This window comes from Cuculus canorus, chromosome 11, assembly GCF_017976375.1.
Source record: "Cuculus canorus isolate bCucCan1 chromosome 11, bCucCan1.pri, whole genome shotgun sequence".
Taxonomy (NCBI): Eukaryota; Metazoa; Chordata; class Aves; order Cuculiformes; family Cuculidae; genus Cuculus; species Cuculus canorus.
The window spans coordinates 3,475,328-3,495,872 of record NC_071411.1 but is presented as its reverse complement, the minus strand read 5'-3'; the positions used below and the strand labels follow the sequence as shown (position 1 = coordinate 3,495,872).

The following is a 20,545-nucleotide window of genomic DNA, read 5'->3' as shown; positions in this document are numbered from 1 at the left end:
TTTCTGAGCCTCTCCCTGAGGACAAGACTTAAGGGGCAAGAAATAAATGTAATGTGAAGTCTATTTTAAGCAGGTGAGTGCAGAGATCACATCACTAGATCTAAATCATGGCCCCGATTCTTCCACTTGTACTTGCACTAGGAATGCCCTGCACCTTCTGGCAAGCAAGCAAGGAAGCTGCTCATGGACTAGATTCATAAGTAAAGGTGGTGCAACTGGGCCCCAAATTCAAGCAAGATATTTTTGTAACAAACAGCTCAATGATGCTTGAAGGAGAAGGAAGCTTGTAGTTAATCCAGATCAAGTATAATCACATACTTAAACTTTTCAAACTTCATCTTGTAACTGGGAAAGTGAAAAAAGACTGTATCCAGTCCTATGGGAAGGTGGTCTGCAAACCTTACTCCTCCTCCAAAGTCAGGGGGGCTTGGAAACAAAGGTCCCATGACAAAGTGATGCAAGGCAAAGGACAAGGAGGGAATGATCAACACAGACAGCATGGAATCCTACCCCTGAACTGTACCTCATGCACAGGACCACGTGGATATTGCTGCGAACCCGTCCTGTGTATGCAGCCATCAAATTGGCCTTGGTAGGCTGCTGGCCTAGATCTCGAACAACGGGCTTCATAGCTGTCATGATCTGTTCTTGATCATCGAGGCCATAAATGTTGGGAACTTCACCTGAGTTGAGTAGGTTGTTGATATCCTCAAGGAAGGATTCATTTTTAATCTAAGTAGATGGTAGGGGGAAAAAAAACCAAACAGTTTTCTAAGTTGTAAGTCTCCACATGCCATGTACATCATGTCTGGATAAAGAGAGCCCTCAGCCTGTTATAAGAAATCAATTCTATGATCACTTGGCCCCAGTAAAGCATACTCTAACCCTTGTCCAGTGTTCATGATCAAACAGCCACTTTCAGTCATTCCAGGGGTGGGGGGCTTGCCTGAGAACAAGCCTCCTTCTGCCCATTTGCATCTCCTTACAGACAAATTGCACTTGGGCCTCCACATGACTGCAAGCAGACCCCAGGTTGCTCTGGGTCTTCATTCCTCCAGCACAGAAACTTCACTATTAGGATAAAGCTCATCAATGTGGGAGACAGAATAATTGTAAGGATGTGTCTCAGTCTGCAGGACAGTCCTCCTCCAGAGCTACTCTTGCCTCTCCACCTTTGCTGAATCAGAAACACACAGGATACACCAATGTGACTAAATGCACCCTTTCTCCCATATGTGCTTCTCACTGCAGGGGAAAGATGCAGGAACAAGCAGGATTTGACAGATGCTCATTTCACTGCTTAGGGCACTGCCAGAAGGGCCTTGGTTCCTATGATAATGAAGGCAGTAAAAAAGCCTATGGGGAACATAACCGTGAATTCCAGAAGTTGGCCGAGTCATTAGCAAGCTACAGTTTACAGTAACTACCTAACATTATCCTGTGAAACGAGAAGGCACAAAGCCTTAAATCTCCTGGTATCTTTGAAAAGAAAGAGCATAATGTTGCTTGGGACTTCTAGTATCAGTGGTCAGCACAGCGCTTAGCTTCAGGTCTAAAATCTTGAATCCCACCAAACCCCTGGATGGAGCTGAAAAAGGCTTCCTTAGGCAACAGAAGAATGAGCCCACTTTGACACAGCTCTACAGTCCCTCCAGCAACCAGCTTTAGTGTCCCTGGGGCTTTTTTTTATACGATGATGAAGACGCACTACTAAAGAAATACGAGCTGTGTCTAGTTTGTATCAACCTCCTCAATCCTCTTTAGGGGGATTTATTGAGCTTAGAGATGTGCTTCTGAGTCCCTTTGAGGTAGAGTCCACCACGATGATATTCCTGTACCTGTGTGTCTACAAACAGGAATGTCTTGGGTAGATTTTGAAGGCCTGCCTTCATCATGATCTTCCTCAAATCATCTCGCCATTCGGTCACGTCATAATTTTTGGACAGTTCAATCTGGAAACACTCATAATCTGCCCTAAAGGAAAGAGAAGCTGGTGGAGTTACATCCAATTAAAATCTCCTCTTTTGTCAATCCTAAGTATGTGTCATAGACTCAAAGGAAGAGGACTCAAGCAAGCTGTTTTCCTGCAATGAATCCTGAGCACACGCCTGTCCTTGTGCATGTTCAGCCACCAACCCAAGAGCATATTTTACTCAAAGCAGAGACACATAAGCTAGCGAGAAACCAGCAGAAGCACAACTCCATGAGCAAACAGTCACCCTGCTACAAGGGCCCAGTGCCTCTGGGCACAGAGGGAGCAACTCAACATGGATTCTTTTGTGGTGCTGCCCTTGGAGGCTGGTGCATCTGGGAACTGTGATTGTACCTCTGTAGGATCACACTCTGTATTCAAAGCTGGAAGAATTTGCTTCCCCAGCCTAGTTTCACGTCTTTTCATGTTTCCTTCTTGAGACCCCTTGCATCCCAAGGCTCACAAGTCCTACTTGCCAGGCTGCCAGTGTCACTTGATCACCTATCACCAGTAACTCCCGTCTTTGTCTTCCTGCTCTCTAGCTCCCAGGAAGGATTTTTCTAGTGCATGTTAACTGAGCCCTAGCTCTTGAGTGTTAAATCTGAAGAGTCAGCAACCAGAAAAATGTGTAACCAGTAGCAGGAAGGGCAGGAAAAGAGATTATCTGGAGGCAACCCCAATGGAGCTGCTCCATATTACGTGCATAGGAGTGCATCACTCACATGTGAGACGCCAGCCTGGTGAGAGACTGTTTCCCACTTCCTGCAACACCCAGGAGAAGAGCATTCCCTGGAGCCTGCCGCAGGATCCGGCTGATTCGGCAGATGTGCTGTATCGCATCCATGAAAAGCACAAGCTTCAGCTCTGGGGTGTTGCTTTGATTGTACTCCTCCAGGTAATCTTCAATCACAACCTTCAGCTGTGGGCAGAACCAGTCAATTGTAGCTACCAGGAAAAAGCAGCTGTGAGGGGGTGGGTGGTTGTAAGCACAGCCAGGCCTCTGGGAGGCCACAGCCTGGTGCTCAGTGGTGTTCAGGAGCAGCTGCCTCTCTCAATTGCTCCCTAGGAGCTGCTCGTGGTGATGGCTCTCTTTGCTCCATGCTCCTGTAGCAACTGCCATTGAACTGGGCTGCATTTAGCTAGTGCTGGCAGCAGAACCTGCTGGATGGTGACCTCAAACTAGCTCAGGCAAGAGATTAAGGCCCGCTGTTCCCAACGGTGCTGTTTGCATGAAGAAACAGCAAGGTGTAGTTCAAAATAAAATAGCTTATGGCTGCCTGACCCATGCTGTTCCAGGTTCTCCCTCTGGGAGACCTTCCTTGCCCTGTAGCTGACCACTGCCTGCTGCTGCATCCTGTGGCTAGGATCCTCCCTGGAAAGGGCAGGTGCCAGAAGAAAACTTTGCTGGTTGTAGATAAGCACAGAAGTGTGTTCCTCTCCTGGTCCAGCCATTGCAGAGAATACCTGTGGGAGCAGCCTCCCCTGCCCTTTCCAGGGCTTTCTTCAACATCACCTTCAGGCCAGAGCAGGAGATGAACCATGAAGACACCTGGGATTTTGGTCCTGAACCCCCCAGCAATCTCACTGGGAATCTGGACAAGCAACATCAGCTGGAATTCATACAGTGCTGAGATCCCTGCCTAGATGCCAAAGCCCTGTGCACATCAGTGGACTGCGCAGCAGCTTGGTAAGTCTGGCTGTCTCAGCTGCGCTCACATCGGTGGGGCACAGGCCTACCCACTCTGCAAAAGAGACTGGAAAGCTCAGTTAATTACTAGTCCTTGTCCTTGTCACACAGCTATCACATGAGGAGAGACGACAGGATAATCATCTGTTTCCTGATAATGAGTGCAAAACACACTGCTCATTGCCTTTGCTTAATTATCACTACCAAAGTACTTGCAGTATCTTCTCCAACAGAGAATCTGGCAGCAACATTAATTACTTGTAAAGGTCAATTGTGAAGTCTTTAATGGCAAAAGTAGTATAGTCTGGGGGTAATGTGCCATTTCTTTCCAGCAGATTTCACTTTTCAGTCCCAAGTGCTGCTCATTTGGGACATTTGCCATAGCAGGCTGCCCCCAGGATGGCAATGCAGAGATAGCTTGTTCCACCTCAACTTCCCACTGCACCAAATGTAGCCACTATCCACATCTCAGCTACGAGTTCACAGAAGGGCCCCTAGGAGCATTTGTGATCCCACACACTTTCAATTCAAGCAGCCCCATGGTTACTATTAACTGTTTTCTTTTGTCTGCAGAAGACTTGGAAGATATGAAAACAGTTCACATGATCATGATTCCCAAGGTCCTTACCTCTTCCTGGCTGTTGATTGCTTGGTACAGTTTGGTATTGGCACCTGGTTCCATGAAGTCCCCGAACAGAACTGGCTGGGAGGGGACGACCTCCTCAAAAGTGGTGCCTAATTCCTCCATCATCCTCTTCATCAGGTCGTCAAACCAGGTGCGGTCCTCTTCACTGACCAGGCGGTCACAGAAGACCCGACAGCTCTCATGGTACCACAGTCTCAGCAGGTGCAGCTTGTCCTGGTAGGAAATTCCAGCAAAACACCCCCATGAGGGAAGCAGAGAAGTATTGAGAGCCTTGCTGTCAGGAAAGGTGGTTCCTGCCCAGCATGTGGCCAGCCCTGCTCCTGCCAGAAGGCAGCTGGAGTGGAGGAAGAATTGGGTGGAGGAAGCTGCACTCCCCTCTCTCAAAAACAGCTGTTGTCAAAACAGCTGCTTTACAGAGAGCTCATTACAGCTTCAGCCAATCCCCTCTCTATTTGTCCACATGTCAGGCTTTCTTTACATGTTGTTTGTCCTTGTCTTCCCCCGAGTTTGATTTAATTGTTATTGTTCTCAAAAGTTCTCATGTTTTACGGAAAGACCCATTTATTTGGGTGTAGCACAGAACCAGGGTCCCAAGTACTTCCTGAGATAAACCAGTCTTTACTAGCTAGGCTGGAGCCAGAGCAAGGTCCTCAGGAGAGCCAAAGGGGCAGAAGCCCTCCATCGTTACAAGATGGTAACAGGACAACACCTCTGCCCTGTGTGGTCTCCTGTCTGGTCCTCTATGGCTCCATCCAGGATGTGACTCCCTGTGGTCACTGGCCTGCTTCCATGCCAAGGAAGGGCTGGGTGGCAGGAGGCCTGGTACCAGGTAATGTAGCCAAACGGAAGGTAACCATGCTCGCTCAACAGTACCAAAATGCAGCTTCAACAAGAAACTGAGGCCTGTTTGCAGGCCTATCAATAAAGCCTTAACTAGAATGCTTCTGGTCTTCCCCTGAGTGGCATGGCTGTGCTAATAGGAGGACTCACCTTGATCTTGCTGGGCTCAGCCATGAGAATGCCCTGGAACACCTTGGAGAGGTCTCTGAGGTTGAAGGTGTAATGTGACTTTGCTGGTGTGGGCAGCAGCTGGGACGTGATGGTCGAATACACACTGATAGTGGCATCAACCAAGGGCTCGTTCAGGTCTTTGACTGCAAGCGCTTCCGCTGCAGAGACAGAGGAAGGTACCGAGAATGCCAAGGTGAGGACTGTGGTTAAAGAAGGCCTGAGCAGTGCATACAGAAGGCACTGAGTAGCAGAGGTGTTGCTAGGACTTGGCCAGGAACACACTTTTCTTCTGCTTTCTTAATGCGGAGATTGTGTGGGGACCTGACCAAGCACTGGCAACGGACAGTTTGACAATGAGTTTCCAAAACAAAGAAAATCAGATTTGGGGAGAGAAGAACGCATCACAACAATTCTGCATTGTTAAGACTTCATGCACCCCAAGGAGAGAGGAAATGCTGCCAGATGGGTAATTGGTACCTACCTGAAATACTCCAAACAGGTTTCCCTTCTCCTTCCTTGTACTCCCACAGTGGTGTCTCAGCTACTTTTAAGCTAGAAGGCGCGAGTGCCCTCTTAGCTAAAGCACCTTGTAATTCATTGAGCTTAGCAAATGCAAAGCCACCGAGGAATAATTTCTTATGCAATAGTCTGGCAAGAATTAAACACAGCTGCCAGTTTTAGAGCACAAAATAGTGGTGTGGGGTTTTTTTACCCCCAATTAAGTTCATTACAAACACTCCTGTGGAAGCAGAGCCCTGTGATACTCCAGCATTTTGCACGTTTTTGATGATTTCCAACATTCTTTAATTTCTTTTCAATTCCCACCTATACACTTCAGCGTGCCCCTAAGCTCATAGTCAGGTACCGATGCTTCTGAATATTGCAAGCTCTCAAAGCTCTACTCCCCTTCTCTCATAGCTCACTATTCTCACTCCTTCGTACTGGCAGATTTGCAGATGAGGGCACATTTGCAAAGATGATCCTAAATTCCCACCCTGTCAAATGTAAGAGGACTCATTTCACTTCAAATGAACCCTTTTTTCTGTGTGGCTGTAGCACGGTGCTTAGATCCACCCTGCTCAGCTGTCCACAGGCTGCAGCAGATGGAGAGTAACAGAAGGCTCAGCTTCCACAGAAGGCTCTTGTCTGGGCAAGTGTCTGTCTGCTGAAAGCACAGGTAGGCTACGCTATGCTGCACCCACCAGCTTGTTCTGCTCGCAGTCTCTCTGCTCTTACTTACACACTGGATCTCTGTAACCTTTCTTCCCGAGGAGTCCAGTTAGAAAAAGACAGAAAACCCAAGTTACCACCCTATCTGCTGAGATGAAGGCTATCTGCATCATCCATCACAAGCAAAATCCTCTTTGAAAGGCCTAGGCTATGGGATACTAAGAAATTATGAGAGCCAAAGCTGAAGTTTGGTTGATTTGCAGAGTTTGGCCCTGAGATCAGTGCATGAGCCCCCTGTTTGTGAACATTCAAACACTACTTTCCCAACAGCATCTTCAAGTAACGAATGCAAGTTCCAGCTTCCAACATTCTGATCAGATCATCAGTATTAATTCTCCCCCTTCCAACCTCCATTATCACTGTGCTGACTTGCAACAGGAGGAGAAGGTGGCAGATGTCTGCAGAACTCACCCATCCAGCTGCCAAGGATGGTGGAGAAGATAGTCTTCTTGCTGTTCTCCTCCATCTCGGTGAAGGAGAGGTAGTTGAAATGGCGAGTGAGACGTGGAGTGACAGCATTCCTTCCCCCACCGGGAGGTCCCATGGCACAGACAAAATTAATATCTACCAGCTTCTTAAAAGTACCTTGAAGTGTTCAAAACCAGGAATTAGTTCTAAGTTCTAGTTAAAACCCTCACCACAACTCCCCACAGCAGGTATGTGTATCTATCAATGGAATAGCTTTGGCCAAGAGTACTGGGCAAAGGATGTGGGTCGTACCAATCTGCTTCCTGTCGTACCAGCCGCGGTGGTCCATCCACTGCCGCAGCAGCTCGATGGGTGGCTGAGCACCATATTCCTCCAGCTTGGGCATGTTCAAGTCATCAATAAAAAATATGAAGTAGCGCCCAACTGGAGGTCCGAACACACCTTTCCGCCTGTAAAGACAGAAGCTGTGTAAGGACACAGGACAACTCCTTCTGCAACTTGATCCTAAAGCAGTTTTTTTTCTCCAGAGGCTTCCTGGGTCAGCAGTATCAGCTATCCTTACACCTACATTCCATATACTCCGGCCTTTGCATGGAAAAGATCAAGAGCAATGTTTGAGGCACTGGCTTCTTTCCAAAAACAAGTGAAATTTTGTCTACTTATGCACAACACCAATGAACTAATTGAGTGAAAATAAAAGCAAAGCTTAAGTCCAGAAATCCATTGGAAACTTCAAACCAGTGGCTGACCAGAGAGACAAAAGGGAAGCTGTTAACTGTGAGGAATGGGATTGGGGGTCAGCAGCCATATTTTTCCCCCCTCCTATAAAGATCCCACACCAGGGTTTGCAAACTCCTGTGCTGTCAAATGTCCTTTTTCTGGAATAACTACAATTGGAGCAGCTTTTACAGACCCTTACTAATCCTTCTCACTTTCTTGCTGTTGTATCAAGTTATTAATAGCTTTCACAATGCCAGCTCAGATTTACTGTGTGTCCTATCTGTTATTCAGTGCATGCCTGGGGCTCTTTCAGGTCTTGGGATGAAAATAAAAGGCCAAGTTGACAGAAACACTGAGCTCGGGCATACTGCCTTTGCAAACACAAAGTAAACTTGCCTCTTATCCAGCTTGCTGTCAATGAGATCCTGGGTTTGGTTAGCAGAGGTGCGTGCCGAAAACATCAGGAAGTGGGTGATGTATTTGAGAGGCAATTTCTTCAGAAGCTTGTCTGTAATTGTGAGAGTCTTCCCTGTGCCAGTGGGACCGATGCAGAGAACCTAAAAGTATAATCAGCAATGTAGCACAACCACGGACAGCCTGTGTTTCCCAGCCCTCTGACATTTTCTGGAGAAAATGCAGGTTACAGCTCACTTCGGCATTCAAAGGCTGGGAGAAGAGAGAAGGCTTCCTTCTGCATTAAGGACAGATGTTCAACATAACAGATCTCTGCATGGAAGGAATCAAAGAAGTATGAAATGGAACCACAGGAAAAGGGTAAAAATGGCAACAAGCTATCATCAGGGTGGGGAGGGGATTGAGAATTTACTGCATTTTGATCCAACAACTAAGAGCTGATTTTCCTTTCCAGCACTGGCACGGTGCCTGAGGACTGAATGGAGAACTCTTGGCGCTTGGGGACAGCTTTTGAGCAGAGGAACACAAATCCATGAGCGTGGGAAACAATCTCAAGGTATCAGGTAGCTCATAGGTTCTAATTGCACTGGGAGAGGAAAAGGTGCCCTTGTTGAAGAGAACATGGCTGGATCAAAAATATCAAAAATAAGGCTAGATACGTACTGGCTTGTGGTTGGTGAGCAGCAGCTCCAGCAGATGGGCTATTCGGACTGTGTTCATCGTGGGCACAATAATGTCACAGAAGCTGGTATCAGGAGCCATGGTGAACTTTGCTGTAGAGTCCAGCCACTTCTCCCAGTGCACCTGAAAAGTATGGGTGTGTTTAGAGGGGTCAGTTATATCTGTCCCCTAAGGGAACAGAAAAACAGTATTTCTGCTGCATTTTCCCCATCACAACTCCTTGTGTCACAGCTCAGACTCTGACAGGGCATTCAGGTTTCCAGCCCCTCTGTCTAGTCTTGCCACCTATACCTTTGCGTATGGCAATGCTTGTGAGTGCCTGACTCATTTCCTGTGGGAGAGATGTAGTCCAAGATTTAGATATCATTGCCCCTGCAGCAACACACTTGCTCCTGTTCTGAAAACTGGGATCAAAGAAAGATGGAGCATTTGTGATACTTGCAAGAATGGGAATTCTGTCCTAAGCTGACCTACCCTATAAGTATCTCCACAGCCAAAGGCCAGAGAGGGCTTAGCTGGGACCCCATCTTCATGTTTGGTGCTGTAGCCTTTGTCGCACTCAAGAGGCACACAGAGGCTTTGTACTCATCTCTAAGACCTGGATGACTTGTGCTAGAATCAAGTCACAGACTAACCTCCCAGAGGCCACTGGACAAGTGAGATAGAGGGTTTGTTGCTGGAGAACACTGAGAAAACGTGCATTCCTGACCACCCCACGTGGCCTGCCCACAGAGGTGATGCTGGCAGTTTCTGCCCAGCACCTGATGCTCATGTAGGGCTCCTCCCCTTGCTCTGTAAGAAGGGAAGGATTTTTCCCCTTTTCTGTTTTTCCCTTGCAGCCCAGGGGCTGATGACTGTCAGTCAGATGGGCCTTGCATGCCCTACTGCTCTGACGTCTCCTGTGGAAAAGATGGCATATTTGTCTGCCTTGCTCCTCCTACAGACTTTGCCGCGCACAGCTCTTTTGTTGTTGTTTTGTGCTGCTTTCTAACACAGACAGATCTTTCCATCTGAGCTTCAACAGCAGCCACGCTTGTAGAGCCCTCTCACTTTCCTGGGCACTGGCAAAGGCACTCAGGTTTGAATTGACCAGCTCTAGGCTTAGATTTGAAAGACTTGCTTTACAACCCTTAGGGCAAAAAACTGCCTTCTCCCGCTAATGAAAAGCTTGATTTCACTTTAAACATTCCCAATTGGTTCCTATAGGCCTTTCTTATTTGTCCTTGATCAGAAGATCCTACCAAATCCTGAGGCCTGTGTTGGTTTCTGGTCCTCCCCCTAGATTTCCCAGCTTGGTGTTGGAAGTCTTTTACCTGTCGAATGACCTCCTCATCCGTATCATCTTCAGCATTGCTGAGCTCAGCATCATGCAGTCTATAGTCATAAACCAGCCCTTCTTCAGGGAAAAGTAACTGGATCTGTGGGGATAAAGCTGTGGTAAACCCGGCAGTTCGAAGCAGATCTGGGATGTCAGATCCCAAGAGGAAGACCATCCCAAGCTTACAGGCACACAAGAAGCTCTGGCTCCCATTCCTTACTACAGGTTCCTCTACAATGAGAGAAGTTCTGCTGTGCCTTTACTCACCTTTTCCTTTGCCATCTTCTCCCTCAGCCACAAACTGAAGGCCATGCGGCCTTGGGAATCTCCAGTTGCACCAACGCTCCAGATCAAGGCAAATATAAACCAGGGTTCAATCAGCTCTTTAATATGAGCTGACTTCTCCTGGGGAATCCTCCTAATACCCTGAGACACAGAGAGGAAGGGAAGTAAAATTTGCAGGCATGGTTAAGGTACACAAAACCTAGACTCTTCTTGATGTGCTTCTAATTCTATTCAGCTTCTATGCAGCTTTTTCTAGACAGTTTTTCAAAGGCCTTATTAATGTATTCTGTGGATTAAAACTTGCTGTTTCATTGCTGTACTTGAGAGACTCCCCTCGCTGAACTAATGTCACTCAACAGGAGCTTGGAGAAGAATTTAGTCTTTGGTTTTTAATTTGGAAGTTGACTAGCCTTCTCAGTACTAATTCTCAAAGGAGCTGCAATCTGAAGTGCTTTGCTGCTTAGCTCTGATCTCTGCTTTCCACTCATTCTCCAATTCCCTCTGCTATAAATAAAAGTGAACCTTTCCCCTTCAGTCTGGTAGGCATGGAGCTTATCTTTTGCTTTTTCAGTGGGTAAAGCATAATCCTTCCAGGTTTACCTGTGCTTTGCAGGATGCTGTATTACCTTCTGCCATGTAGATGAGCTACAGCACAACCTTTCCGCACCAACATCTTGTTCTCTGGTGATTAACCCTCTGCATGACTTAGTGCCCTTAAGAGTTACAGGCACACACAAGTGATAAAGGTATCAAAATCCTACCTCAGTAGGAATGAAAGGCTGAAACAAACATTCCAAGAGCATGAGGAGGCTCCTTGTGAGGTTACTGTCTGTTGAGGCAATTATTTCCTTCACAAACGTCCGGATGAATCTGATGGCGTCCTGTAAGGAGAGGCAGGAACAGCTCAGTGTCACCATCCAACACATTTGACTTTGGTTTTACCTTCCAGGATTCTGGTTTCTCCTCCTCTCCCTGCAGCCTATGTTTAGCATGGAGGGTATGAGTGAGAACGTTGCCATTTCCCATTGTGTCCCACTGTTTTGACTGAAGAGAAGCAAGCCAAAGCCCTGGGTTTAGTCTTAACTACAAGAAACCTCTGGGCTGGCCTTTGGTGCAACAGTGACGTACCTTGAGCCATCGCTGCTGCTAAATGGTTCGCTTCCTTCAGAGATCTCATCTGCACCTCTGGATTATTCATTAAACTGGTGGCTTAGGAGCAGAGTAGAAATAACAAGACTTGTTCTTACAACTTTCTCCCTGGAGTAGCTCCACTGTAAGCAATGGAGCTGCATCAGGGATGATTTTTTCCAGAAAACAATTTTAATATGAAATAAAACAAACTATAATGACCATTAAAATTAACTCACATCTGTAGGGATCAGTGAATAATCTCTATTAAACCCAGGAAATTCACAGAGAAGTTTGTATACCAGCAGTCTGAAGTGTTCCCACAATGGCATTTAAAGCCAGGCCTTGGCCAGTCTGTGCCACTTGATACCTGAGCTGACAAGCTCTGAGCCACGGAAGGGCTGGAATGGCATGGTAGCTCACCTTGAGGAATCTCTTGAAGAGAGATGCTAGCATCTCTGAGAAGGGCTGCATGACACCTGGGATATTTTTCAGCCAGCACTCGACGAAGGGCTCCAGCCCCAAGATGCTGGGTTCCAGGTAAACCATGCCACAGCGGGAGACCGTGGCAGGAGAAGCAACAGCCAGATCTTGGACTTCAAACATCATGGTCATGCTCTGGAAATTGCAAAACAAGAGAAAGCAAGGATCTTTCAGCAAAATTCGGTGAAGCTGAATTTTTTCCCTTTATTGCATAAGCCCTCTTTTTGTTGCCTTTGTGCAAGAGCAGAGATCTGGCAGCACAGGGCTGCCACTGAGACATCAATTCCCATACAAGTTCATCACAGACATCAGCAAGGCAAGTCTGTTCGAAAAGGAAGAACAATATGCAACAGGTAGCAAAAGCAGGAGGGATGAGTTACCTCTGTCAGCTTGATGATTTCCCCTGAGCTGAGACACAGCTTCTTATTGTCATCTAGAACTGTGTTCATGTTCTCAATCCACAAAGCATCGACTGGCCCATCAAACATGTACCACTTCTTGCTGGAGTCGGTGGCTGCAGCTCCCCGACGGATGAGTGAGGAAAGGATCCCATCTGTCCTGAAAGGTGGGAGGAAGGCAGGGTTTGGCCCATTCTGGTTTTGCTGAAATCAGTGGCAAAGCTTCCACCGTACAAGGCAACAGAGAGAGACTCTTACTCTGGTCAAGGATACTCGTGCCTCACCTGTTCTTAAGCTGCATAAAAGCGATTTCATTCTTTCTTTTACCGAGACAGACATCTCAGCCTGAGTAGCACCATGAGACAATTTCATTGGGCACAAGGATCTGAACTTCACATCACCTAACTATAAAATGCAGAGCTTCCTTTTAACACCTCTGTCCTCAGTGGAAAAAGCAAAGAGGCCTTGCTAGCATCCAGTCCAGGTTCATAGGTGAATTATCTGCTCTCTTCTCTTTTTCACTAAGTGTATAGGGAGGCTCAGTACAGCTACTCTGCCAATTCAGATGATTCAGTTGGGTTGCTATACGTTAGGAGGATGAATCCAGGATGGAGAGCATGATTCTACCCTCCTTATAACTGAAGCTGTCCATCCTCAGCTGCCTGTGAGCCCAGGTGATGGTGGAGCTGGTGAACGGGAGAGCAGACGCACAAGGACTGCTGGCTATTGACAGCAAGAACTTAATCTGTACATGGAAACCTGAAGTGCAATTGCCGTTCAGGCCCTGGACTCTACTTCCATTACTAAATAATTATTTGTTATTTTTGTAGTGGTAGTGAATTCCAGGGTATTGTTACTGAGATCAAGTGAAAACAGTCTGTTCTAAAGCTCAGCTGATTAAAACAGATGGATTTGTCTGCAAATACATTTTACGTTGCTGCTGTATTTTTCTTTTTGTCATGTTGATGTGCCTGCGTGCTGCCCTTGGGTTGTCATACCATAAATAAACTGTCAAGCTTAACTGAAATATCCTATGGAATGTCCTTCAGTAGAGATGCACCAAAGTGCAGGTTGGGAAGCTCTGGGTCACAGCATCAGTAACGTTTATTTGCTTGCACTTTTCTCAGAGGCAGTTAATTTCATATTTATCTAGCTTCCCTGCTTTTACAGAACACAGCATTTAGCTCTGCCCCTAAGCAAGTGGTGGGTGACAGGGCCAAAGGGAGATTCACACTGCTTCTCACACCCTAGCTTCTGGATAGAGTGATCTGCAAAGTCACCCTCAGGTCACATACAGAACCACAAGCAGTACGACCTGGCTGTCAAGAGGGCGAAGGGGCTATTGGCTCTCACTTCCAACCTGTGTAAGCAAGCAGGAGCCCCGGTAATGGGAATGAAATACCCCTTTATGCCTGAAAGTCATACCTCATCATTCAGCGCCACCAGTGTATTTATAAAGAACAATTCAAGAGCGCAGCACAGAGGTCACTTTTCTTCAGAAGCAAAGCAAGTGTTTTTAAGCTGCTGTATTTTAGAGCAGGGACATGTGCTCCAAAGCAATTGAATTATTCCTTGTTACGCAGATAATGCTGCCAGCGGAGCTGCAGTAACCGTCTGGGCATGTGCTGGCAGCCGGGCCAAGCGCACAATAAAAGATGTCAGTTTAAATCGCCGTGACTGGCTCTTGGAGCTTGGTGAGGATAAGGACCTGATCACTTCTGGTTTTATGCCACTACCCTAGATAGTTTTCAGCTTGCAAGAGAAGATGTACAAACCTAGAAGAAAAGCATTTCCCGTCTGGAAGGAAGGAAAGCAGGTTTTGTACTTTACCACTCATGCGTTAGCAAGTTGAACTCTCCATAAAGCTGGCCCATTGTAATGGATTTGGGATTCAGTACAAAGTAGCTGACTGCTTCGTAATTCCCACCACTGGCTGCAGGCTGACCTCTCAGCGACGTCATTGCAGCTGCCAGGACTTCATAACTCTGCAAAAGCAGGAAAGTTAACTACCATGGTTCCACCATGACAAAAAGCCACTTGTTCGCACAGCAACTGCATTCAAAAGGCAGTAAGAAAGCAGAGCTAGTGAAGGATAGTACCATAGTAAGGAGATGCCCATCTGTAGTCACAGAAATAAAGCAATTATTTCTGTGCAGGGGGAGGAAGTTAGACCTCCCGTACAAGAGGCCTGAAGAATCTTGGGATGTCAAAGTAGGATGCCTTAGAAATTTGCTGCAGAGCTAATAAACTTCAGTCTAATCTTCCAACTTGAAATAGTGACTTACTAATATATTTCCCCATAGTGATAAACCATGGAATCATTAAGGTTGGAAAACACCTCTAAGATCACAACCCCACCATGCCTACTAAATCATATCCCCAAGTGCCATGGCCACACGTTTTTTTAAGCCCTCCAGGGATGGGGACTCTACCACTTCCTTGGGCAGCCTCTGCAAGTGCTTCACCACTCCTTCAGTAAAGGATTTTTTCCTAATACTGAAAAGCAGCATCTTGGTTCCCTGATGTCTATCAGAGAGAAGCCAGAAATGCTGCAGTGTGAGTCTTCTGTGAAGCTTAACCATCTGCATCACGAGGCAGTGGTTTGCTGGGGCAGTGCAGTGTCTCAACCATACCTTTGTCTTCCCAGAGCCTGTCGGCCCCACTAGCATAAGGCCATGACGAACCACAGTGGTTTCATAGAGCTGGATGCACTTAGCCACAAAACCTGTAGAGGAAGATGATGCAGAGTGGGTCTGGGAGCAACTGCCTCTTTCCAAGGGCAGAGGACTGGACTGAAAGCCCAGGCCTGGAGGGAACTTGTGAAAAGCCTTTCCCCTCACCATCAACATCCTTCAGATTCTCTTTGATGCAGGATTTGCGAATGGCTTCTTCCAGGATGCCATAATCAACAGGCTTTTCTATGATCTTGGGAAACAAATCTGAGACAATACCATTGAAAAGCTTGAGGTCATCCTGCAGGAATTTGGGTACGTTGGCATCCCTGATAGCCCGCAGGCAGATCAGCTCCTGCAAAGATTTAAGAACTCAGAACTTCAAAGATCCTCCCTCTCCTGTGTGGCTGCAGAAAAGGTCACATAAGTCTACCACAGTGTGAAGTATAAGCACATTTACCTCATTCATAGTAGGATTTTCTCTTTTGAGGTTGCCAGCTGTTGAGATGACGGTCTTCACAGCTCTCATCCCAAAGTCATAGTGGTCCTAGAAAAGGCACAGAGGAAAAAAATGTCATCGGATACAGAGGCATCACCTAAAAAGAGACCTATGATGAACTTAGCTAGCAGGTAAGGAAAGAAAAATGAGAGAGTTATGCCTTCAGAACTACTGCTCCTTCATCCACATCTGCTCTCAGGATCCTTCAAACAACTAACTAGTCCTCAGCTGTACCGACTACAGGTGAGGAAAACAGGAATAACTGGATGATGAAAAATCCTAAATGCAGGGAGAAGTAGGCAGGGCTGCTTGGCTCAACCGTCCTGCCACTGTAATCCTAACTAGGACTGAAAGTAAATGCAAATCCAGCCAAAGGAGAAGAAATGAGAATTAGAAAGCAGGAAGGTAGATGTAAAATGGATATTGTGACTTTTTTTGTGAGACGCTATCACAAGGCAGCACAAGAACCACCCAAGTTCTTTATGCCTAGGCTGAGAAAGTTTCACATTTAAAAAGCATCCATGGACATTAAGACATTTACCTGGCTGCTGAGCTGCTCTGACAATAGTTTGAATGTTGTGGTGATTTTCTTTGCAAGGACTTTGGCTTCATTAAACCCAAAGGAGTAGAGTGAAATCTCTGCAATCATGGTGTAATCTGGGACCATCATAGCCACAGGACGAAAGAGCGCCTGAAATATACAGTTCCAACACGAGATCAAAACACTGCTGGTTCTTGCTTTTTGCAGCAAACTGACAACGCTGACTACCTACCCCAGACAACTCAGAGGACAGAGCCTGCACACTGCAGGAGTATCCCTGCAGACTACAATCTGAGAACTGCCACTTGCTTACAGATGTGATTCAAATCTCAAAATCATAGAATCATAGAATCACTTGGTTGGAAAAGACCTTTGAAATCACTGAGACCAGCCATACCTGTTCACTACTACACCATATCCTTGAGAACCTCATCCACCCGTCCTTTACACACCTCCAGGGATAGTGACAACAACTTCTCTGGGCAGCTGTGCCAGGGCCTGAGAACCCTTTTGGTGAATAATTTTTTCCTGATGTCTGATGTTGTTCTGGTGCAACTTGAGGTCATTTCCTCTCATCCTATCGCCTGTCACTTGGGAGAAGAGACCAGCACTCACCTCACTACAACCTCCTTTCAGGCAGTTGTAGACAGTGACAAGGTCTCCCCTCAGCCTCCTTTTCTCCAGGCTAAACAAACCCAGTTCCCTGAGACGCTCCTCATAAGATTTGTTCTCCAATGATCCTATAAACTTTCCAAAACCATCACATCCTCATCCTTGTCATGGACACACTGGTGGTCTGGGTAGCATCCAGTACCTGTATTTCGGTCTGTGCAATCCACCCTCCTTACCTTCAGGTTATCAGGCAGTTCTGTACGCCCGGCATACCCTGGGTTCATTGTGATGAAGACTGCACAGGATGGCACCAGTGGGATCTCCGTGCCTTCAAACACAAAGCGATCCACCTAGAAAATTAAATATATGATCATCTTCAAAGAACAGAGCCTGATCTGCAAACTAAATAACATAGCAAAATCTTCCAAGAGGAAAACAACAACTTTCAGTAGTTAAATTAGCAAGCACAGACACACACAGCTGCTCACAACTGTAGTGACTCAATCTGGTCCCACTGCAGGAATCCATTATTACCAGTAGTATTTTTCCCTGTTTAAGAAACTGGGCTCATAGAAGATTTACTGATAGGATACCACTTTTTTTCTTGGGTCTTGAATAGACTTCTTTCCCTCCAGCTGTAAATAAACATCTTTCCATTTATTCTGCAGTAGAGTTTGGACCTGAATTAATTCGTGGCAGAGAGGGCAAAGAGAAACCTAAATCCTTTTTAAAGCTGTGTAGGTAGTAATTTCAGAGGAAGGATAAAGTAATGCAGAAGAATTCACAGAGAGCAAGTTTCTAATTCCAAGCCAAAGTCAAGGAGATTTGGGTCTTAACCCCTCTGAGTCTCTGAAGAACAAAGCAGAGGCTGGTTACTAGACTGGCTGACAGCTGAGTCTCCACGTAAAGCAAACAACCACTTTGCATGGCAACTCTGTGTGTGCATAAGCATGCATTTTTATGCACATACTGGGTTTTGTGAATCCACTAAGGCTTGGGTAGCACATTTAGACAAATGTGATGCTGAGCAACTCCTGGCAGAACACTGGCTGCCTTTATCACAGCTCCAATATTTATCAGCTCAGTGGATCTTCACTGGAGTGTCTCCCACACCACAGTCTGCTGGCACTACAGCTCAAGCTGAGATGTACTTCAGCCTCTGAGAGTGTGGGCAACTGTGGCAGCACAGACTAGGGTGAAACTACAAAACCTGCCCAGGATGCTGCCTTTGTAATGGCCTGATATGATGCGTCACAGCTAGGGCTTTATTCATGCCTCTCCAAGCTTAAGTAGGTCTGTCTGAGTTGCCCCTGAGCAGTGAAGCCTGTCCTTCATGAAGAGGCACGCAAACACAAGGACTAGGCAAGACTAGCCCAAGCAGAGAATTTTGTCTGCCTTTGCATCCACACATTTGTTACGTACCCTCTGCTGCTGTGCTTTCTGAATGGTTGTGATCTGGTGGGCCACCACTGACAGCACCTCGATATCAATGCGGTTGAACTCGTCAAAGCAAGCCCATGCGCCAGAGCTGGGCAAGCAAGAAGAAATGAGGGGAGTCAAAAACGAGGGGAGTCAGAAACATCACACAGGAGACAAACTTGCAGTCAGAAGCTGAGCTAGATCTAGAAATTACAAATCCACAAACTGGGGAGGCAGCACAGAGACAAGTGAACCTAAAAGGCTCTTAACGTCCCACAGCCACAGTGGAAGGGGCTGTAGCCCTGCACCCCAACTATGCAACCCAGGCCACGTGATAAGTCCTTGAAAGACCACAGCAATGTCCTACCCTCCAGCCTGGCACAAATTCTTCATTTTACAAGGTTTGGGCTTTAAAGTGGTATCCCGCTGAATTCCTGTTTTGTTCTCGAGCTATGCGCAGAGTAGACACAATTTAAACATCTCTTAAGTCCACTTCTCAGAGCTTGGAAGGCTACGTATAAAGCTGGGAGCATGTATATGAGGAAGGTGATCTTCCCACAAGGCACCATTTAAGAAAGAAGTGAAATTACTTACAAAGAAAACATCTGAGAAAAGAGCATTAGCTTTTGTTGGAGTGACTAATTCAGATTCACCAGTGGGCAACTGACTAATTGGGCCAGCTCTGTTTGAAATGTGAAGATAGAAGCTTCTCCGAGAGGATTCCTCAGGGTTTGGAGCAGTCTCTCTTGGCTACCCAATTTTGGATACATTCAGCAGATTCTTTCCTTCTAAAGATTAAGCTGCTTGTGGGCAGACTCTCAGTCTGATGTATATAATATTAAAACAGAGGCCAGAGCTGCAAATATTAGGTTTGCATAGGTTTCTAACACTGGATTAGTGCAAAGCACTTTAATTTTGCATCAAATGAATAAGATTTCTTTTTATCCTGTTTTTTTTGTTGTTGTTGTTGTTTTAAATTGGCTCATCTGTCCTTCCTTTCTGGCAGGAATTTTGTAGCTTTGCTCATTCTGGAACACCGTAATTCCCTTATGAGAGCTTTGCTTGCTTTTCTGGGCTGCTATGAAGATACCCACCAATTCCCAGTGGCCGCCATCCCTCTATCCTACCCACTCCTTCATAATGACACACAGCATTCAATTGTACCTGGCTAGTCCTTTGAAAAACTTTCCCATTGCCATAAAGTCAAGCTGGTCAGAGCAGTTGAACACCACAGTTTGGATTGCTAGTGCTTTGCCCAGGTCTTTTGTTGTTTCTGTTTTGCCTGTTCCTGCTGGTCCTGCAGGTGCTCCTCCAAATTTCAAGTGCAGAGCTCCTGTAAGCGTCAGATAACACCTACAACAAAGAAGAGACCAGACTATGAGAAGCATTTCTACTACTGATTTCAGTAAGATATGATCTATCAGATATGATCTATCCAGCTGGAGTCAGGTAAGAATCCATCCTTTACTGTTCTGCAGAACCGCTTGGGTATGCGGCACTCTGCAAAGGAGTCAGCTACATGGCCTTGATTAGTATTCATGGGGGCCTGCGTGGATAAATCCTTCTGCCACTGGCTACAAATCCACTCTCCAGAAAAAGGACAGTTACAAAAGGGTAAAACTATTATTGCTGATGCATATTCCAGAGTATTAGATGTCCCTGTCCTGGTTTATAGAAGAGCTCCTTAGCTATCAGGTGGGCATTTTATGAGTCAGAGCACTACACATTAAGAATTAGGAGAGTGAAAGCAATCACTCTGAGCACTGATCACTAGGAATACAGTAGAACCAATGCCAGCATGTTCCTATGCCCTTATCTCAGGTAATCCTTTACTGTGCAAATGGTTTCTATTTACATACATTAAGAAGTAAGAGCAGCATAATCAGATCCTTGGTTTAATCTCCAGTGAGGCTTGCTCATCGAGGGGAAAAAGAAAAAAATCAACCCAAAAAGATACTTATTACCCAGAAAACAATCTCTTTACCTGTCCGTGAGGGGCGTGATAACCAGACGGCCAGTGTTTCCCAGATACTCATAGCCATAGATAAATTCTGCATTGACTGCTCTGATGTACAGGTCCCCCCGCGTCCAGTAGTATCTAACAATGAGTGAACACGACATCAGAAAGATAAACACTGTCTGGCAGACAACACAGCAGCTCATAAGACTACAGTCTGCAAGTTTGGAGACCTGCAGGTCATTTCCTTCTTGAGAGAAGAAAGAATAAGGTAAACATAACAGGGTGGACAGGAGTTCTCACAGGACTTGAAATCAGGAGTTGATATCAAGTGTTGCACTCCCTGGGCAGGAGTGCATCCCTTCACAGGGAGGCTGAGAATCACCATGCTGTGGCTTAGTCTCTGATGCAAAAGTGGATGCCATCAAAACCACATCTGTCTC

General features: G+C 46.2%; 1 protein-coding gene across 1 annotated transcript in view; it reads right to left on the bottom strand.

The window, feature by feature from the left end:
- The window catches only part of DNAH1 (dynein axonemal heavy chain 1), a 67,586-nt gene that overhangs the window by 17,681 nt on the left and 29,360 nt on the right, over positions 1 to 20,545 (bottom strand). Inside the window, exons 27-49 of the mRNA XM_054077049.1 lie at positions 20,130 to 20,243; positions 19,310 to 19,498; positions 18,149 to 18,254; positions 16,963 to 17,076; positions 16,115 to 16,264; positions 15,535 to 15,621; positions 15,243 to 15,429; positions 15,036 to 15,127; positions 14,233 to 14,387; positions 12,385 to 12,562; positions 11,945 to 12,139; positions 11,155 to 11,274; positions 10,376 to 10,534; positions 10,104 to 10,208; positions 8,773 to 8,913; positions 8,092 to 8,252; positions 7,267 to 7,424; positions 6,958 to 7,131; positions 5,296 to 5,474; positions 4,288 to 4,518; positions 2,695 to 2,891; positions 1,839 to 1,974; positions 524 to 732 (exon numbers count right to left, since the gene is read on the bottom strand). Of these exons, the coding sequence (XP_053933024.1) occupies positions 524 to 732; positions 1,839 to 1,974; positions 2,695 to 2,891; positions 4,288 to 4,518; positions 5,296 to 5,474; positions 6,958 to 7,131; positions 7,267 to 7,424; positions 8,092 to 8,252; positions 8,773 to 8,913; positions 10,104 to 10,208; positions 10,376 to 10,534; positions 11,155 to 11,274; positions 11,945 to 12,139; positions 12,385 to 12,562; positions 14,233 to 14,387; positions 15,036 to 15,127; positions 15,243 to 15,429; positions 15,535 to 15,621; positions 16,115 to 16,264; positions 16,963 to 17,076; positions 18,149 to 18,254; positions 19,310 to 19,498; positions 20,130 to 20,243 (3,537 nt within the window). The remainder of the gene's footprint in view (positions 1 to 523; positions 733 to 1,838; positions 1,975 to 2,694; positions 2,892 to 4,287; positions 4,519 to 5,295; positions 5,475 to 6,957; positions 7,132 to 7,266; positions 7,425 to 8,091; positions 8,253 to 8,772; positions 8,914 to 10,103; positions 10,209 to 10,375; positions 10,535 to 11,154; positions 11,275 to 11,944; positions 12,140 to 12,384; positions 12,563 to 14,232; positions 14,388 to 15,035; positions 15,128 to 15,242; positions 15,430 to 15,534; positions 15,622 to 16,114; positions 16,265 to 16,962; positions 17,077 to 18,148; positions 18,255 to 19,309; positions 19,499 to 20,129; positions 20,244 to 20,545) is intronic.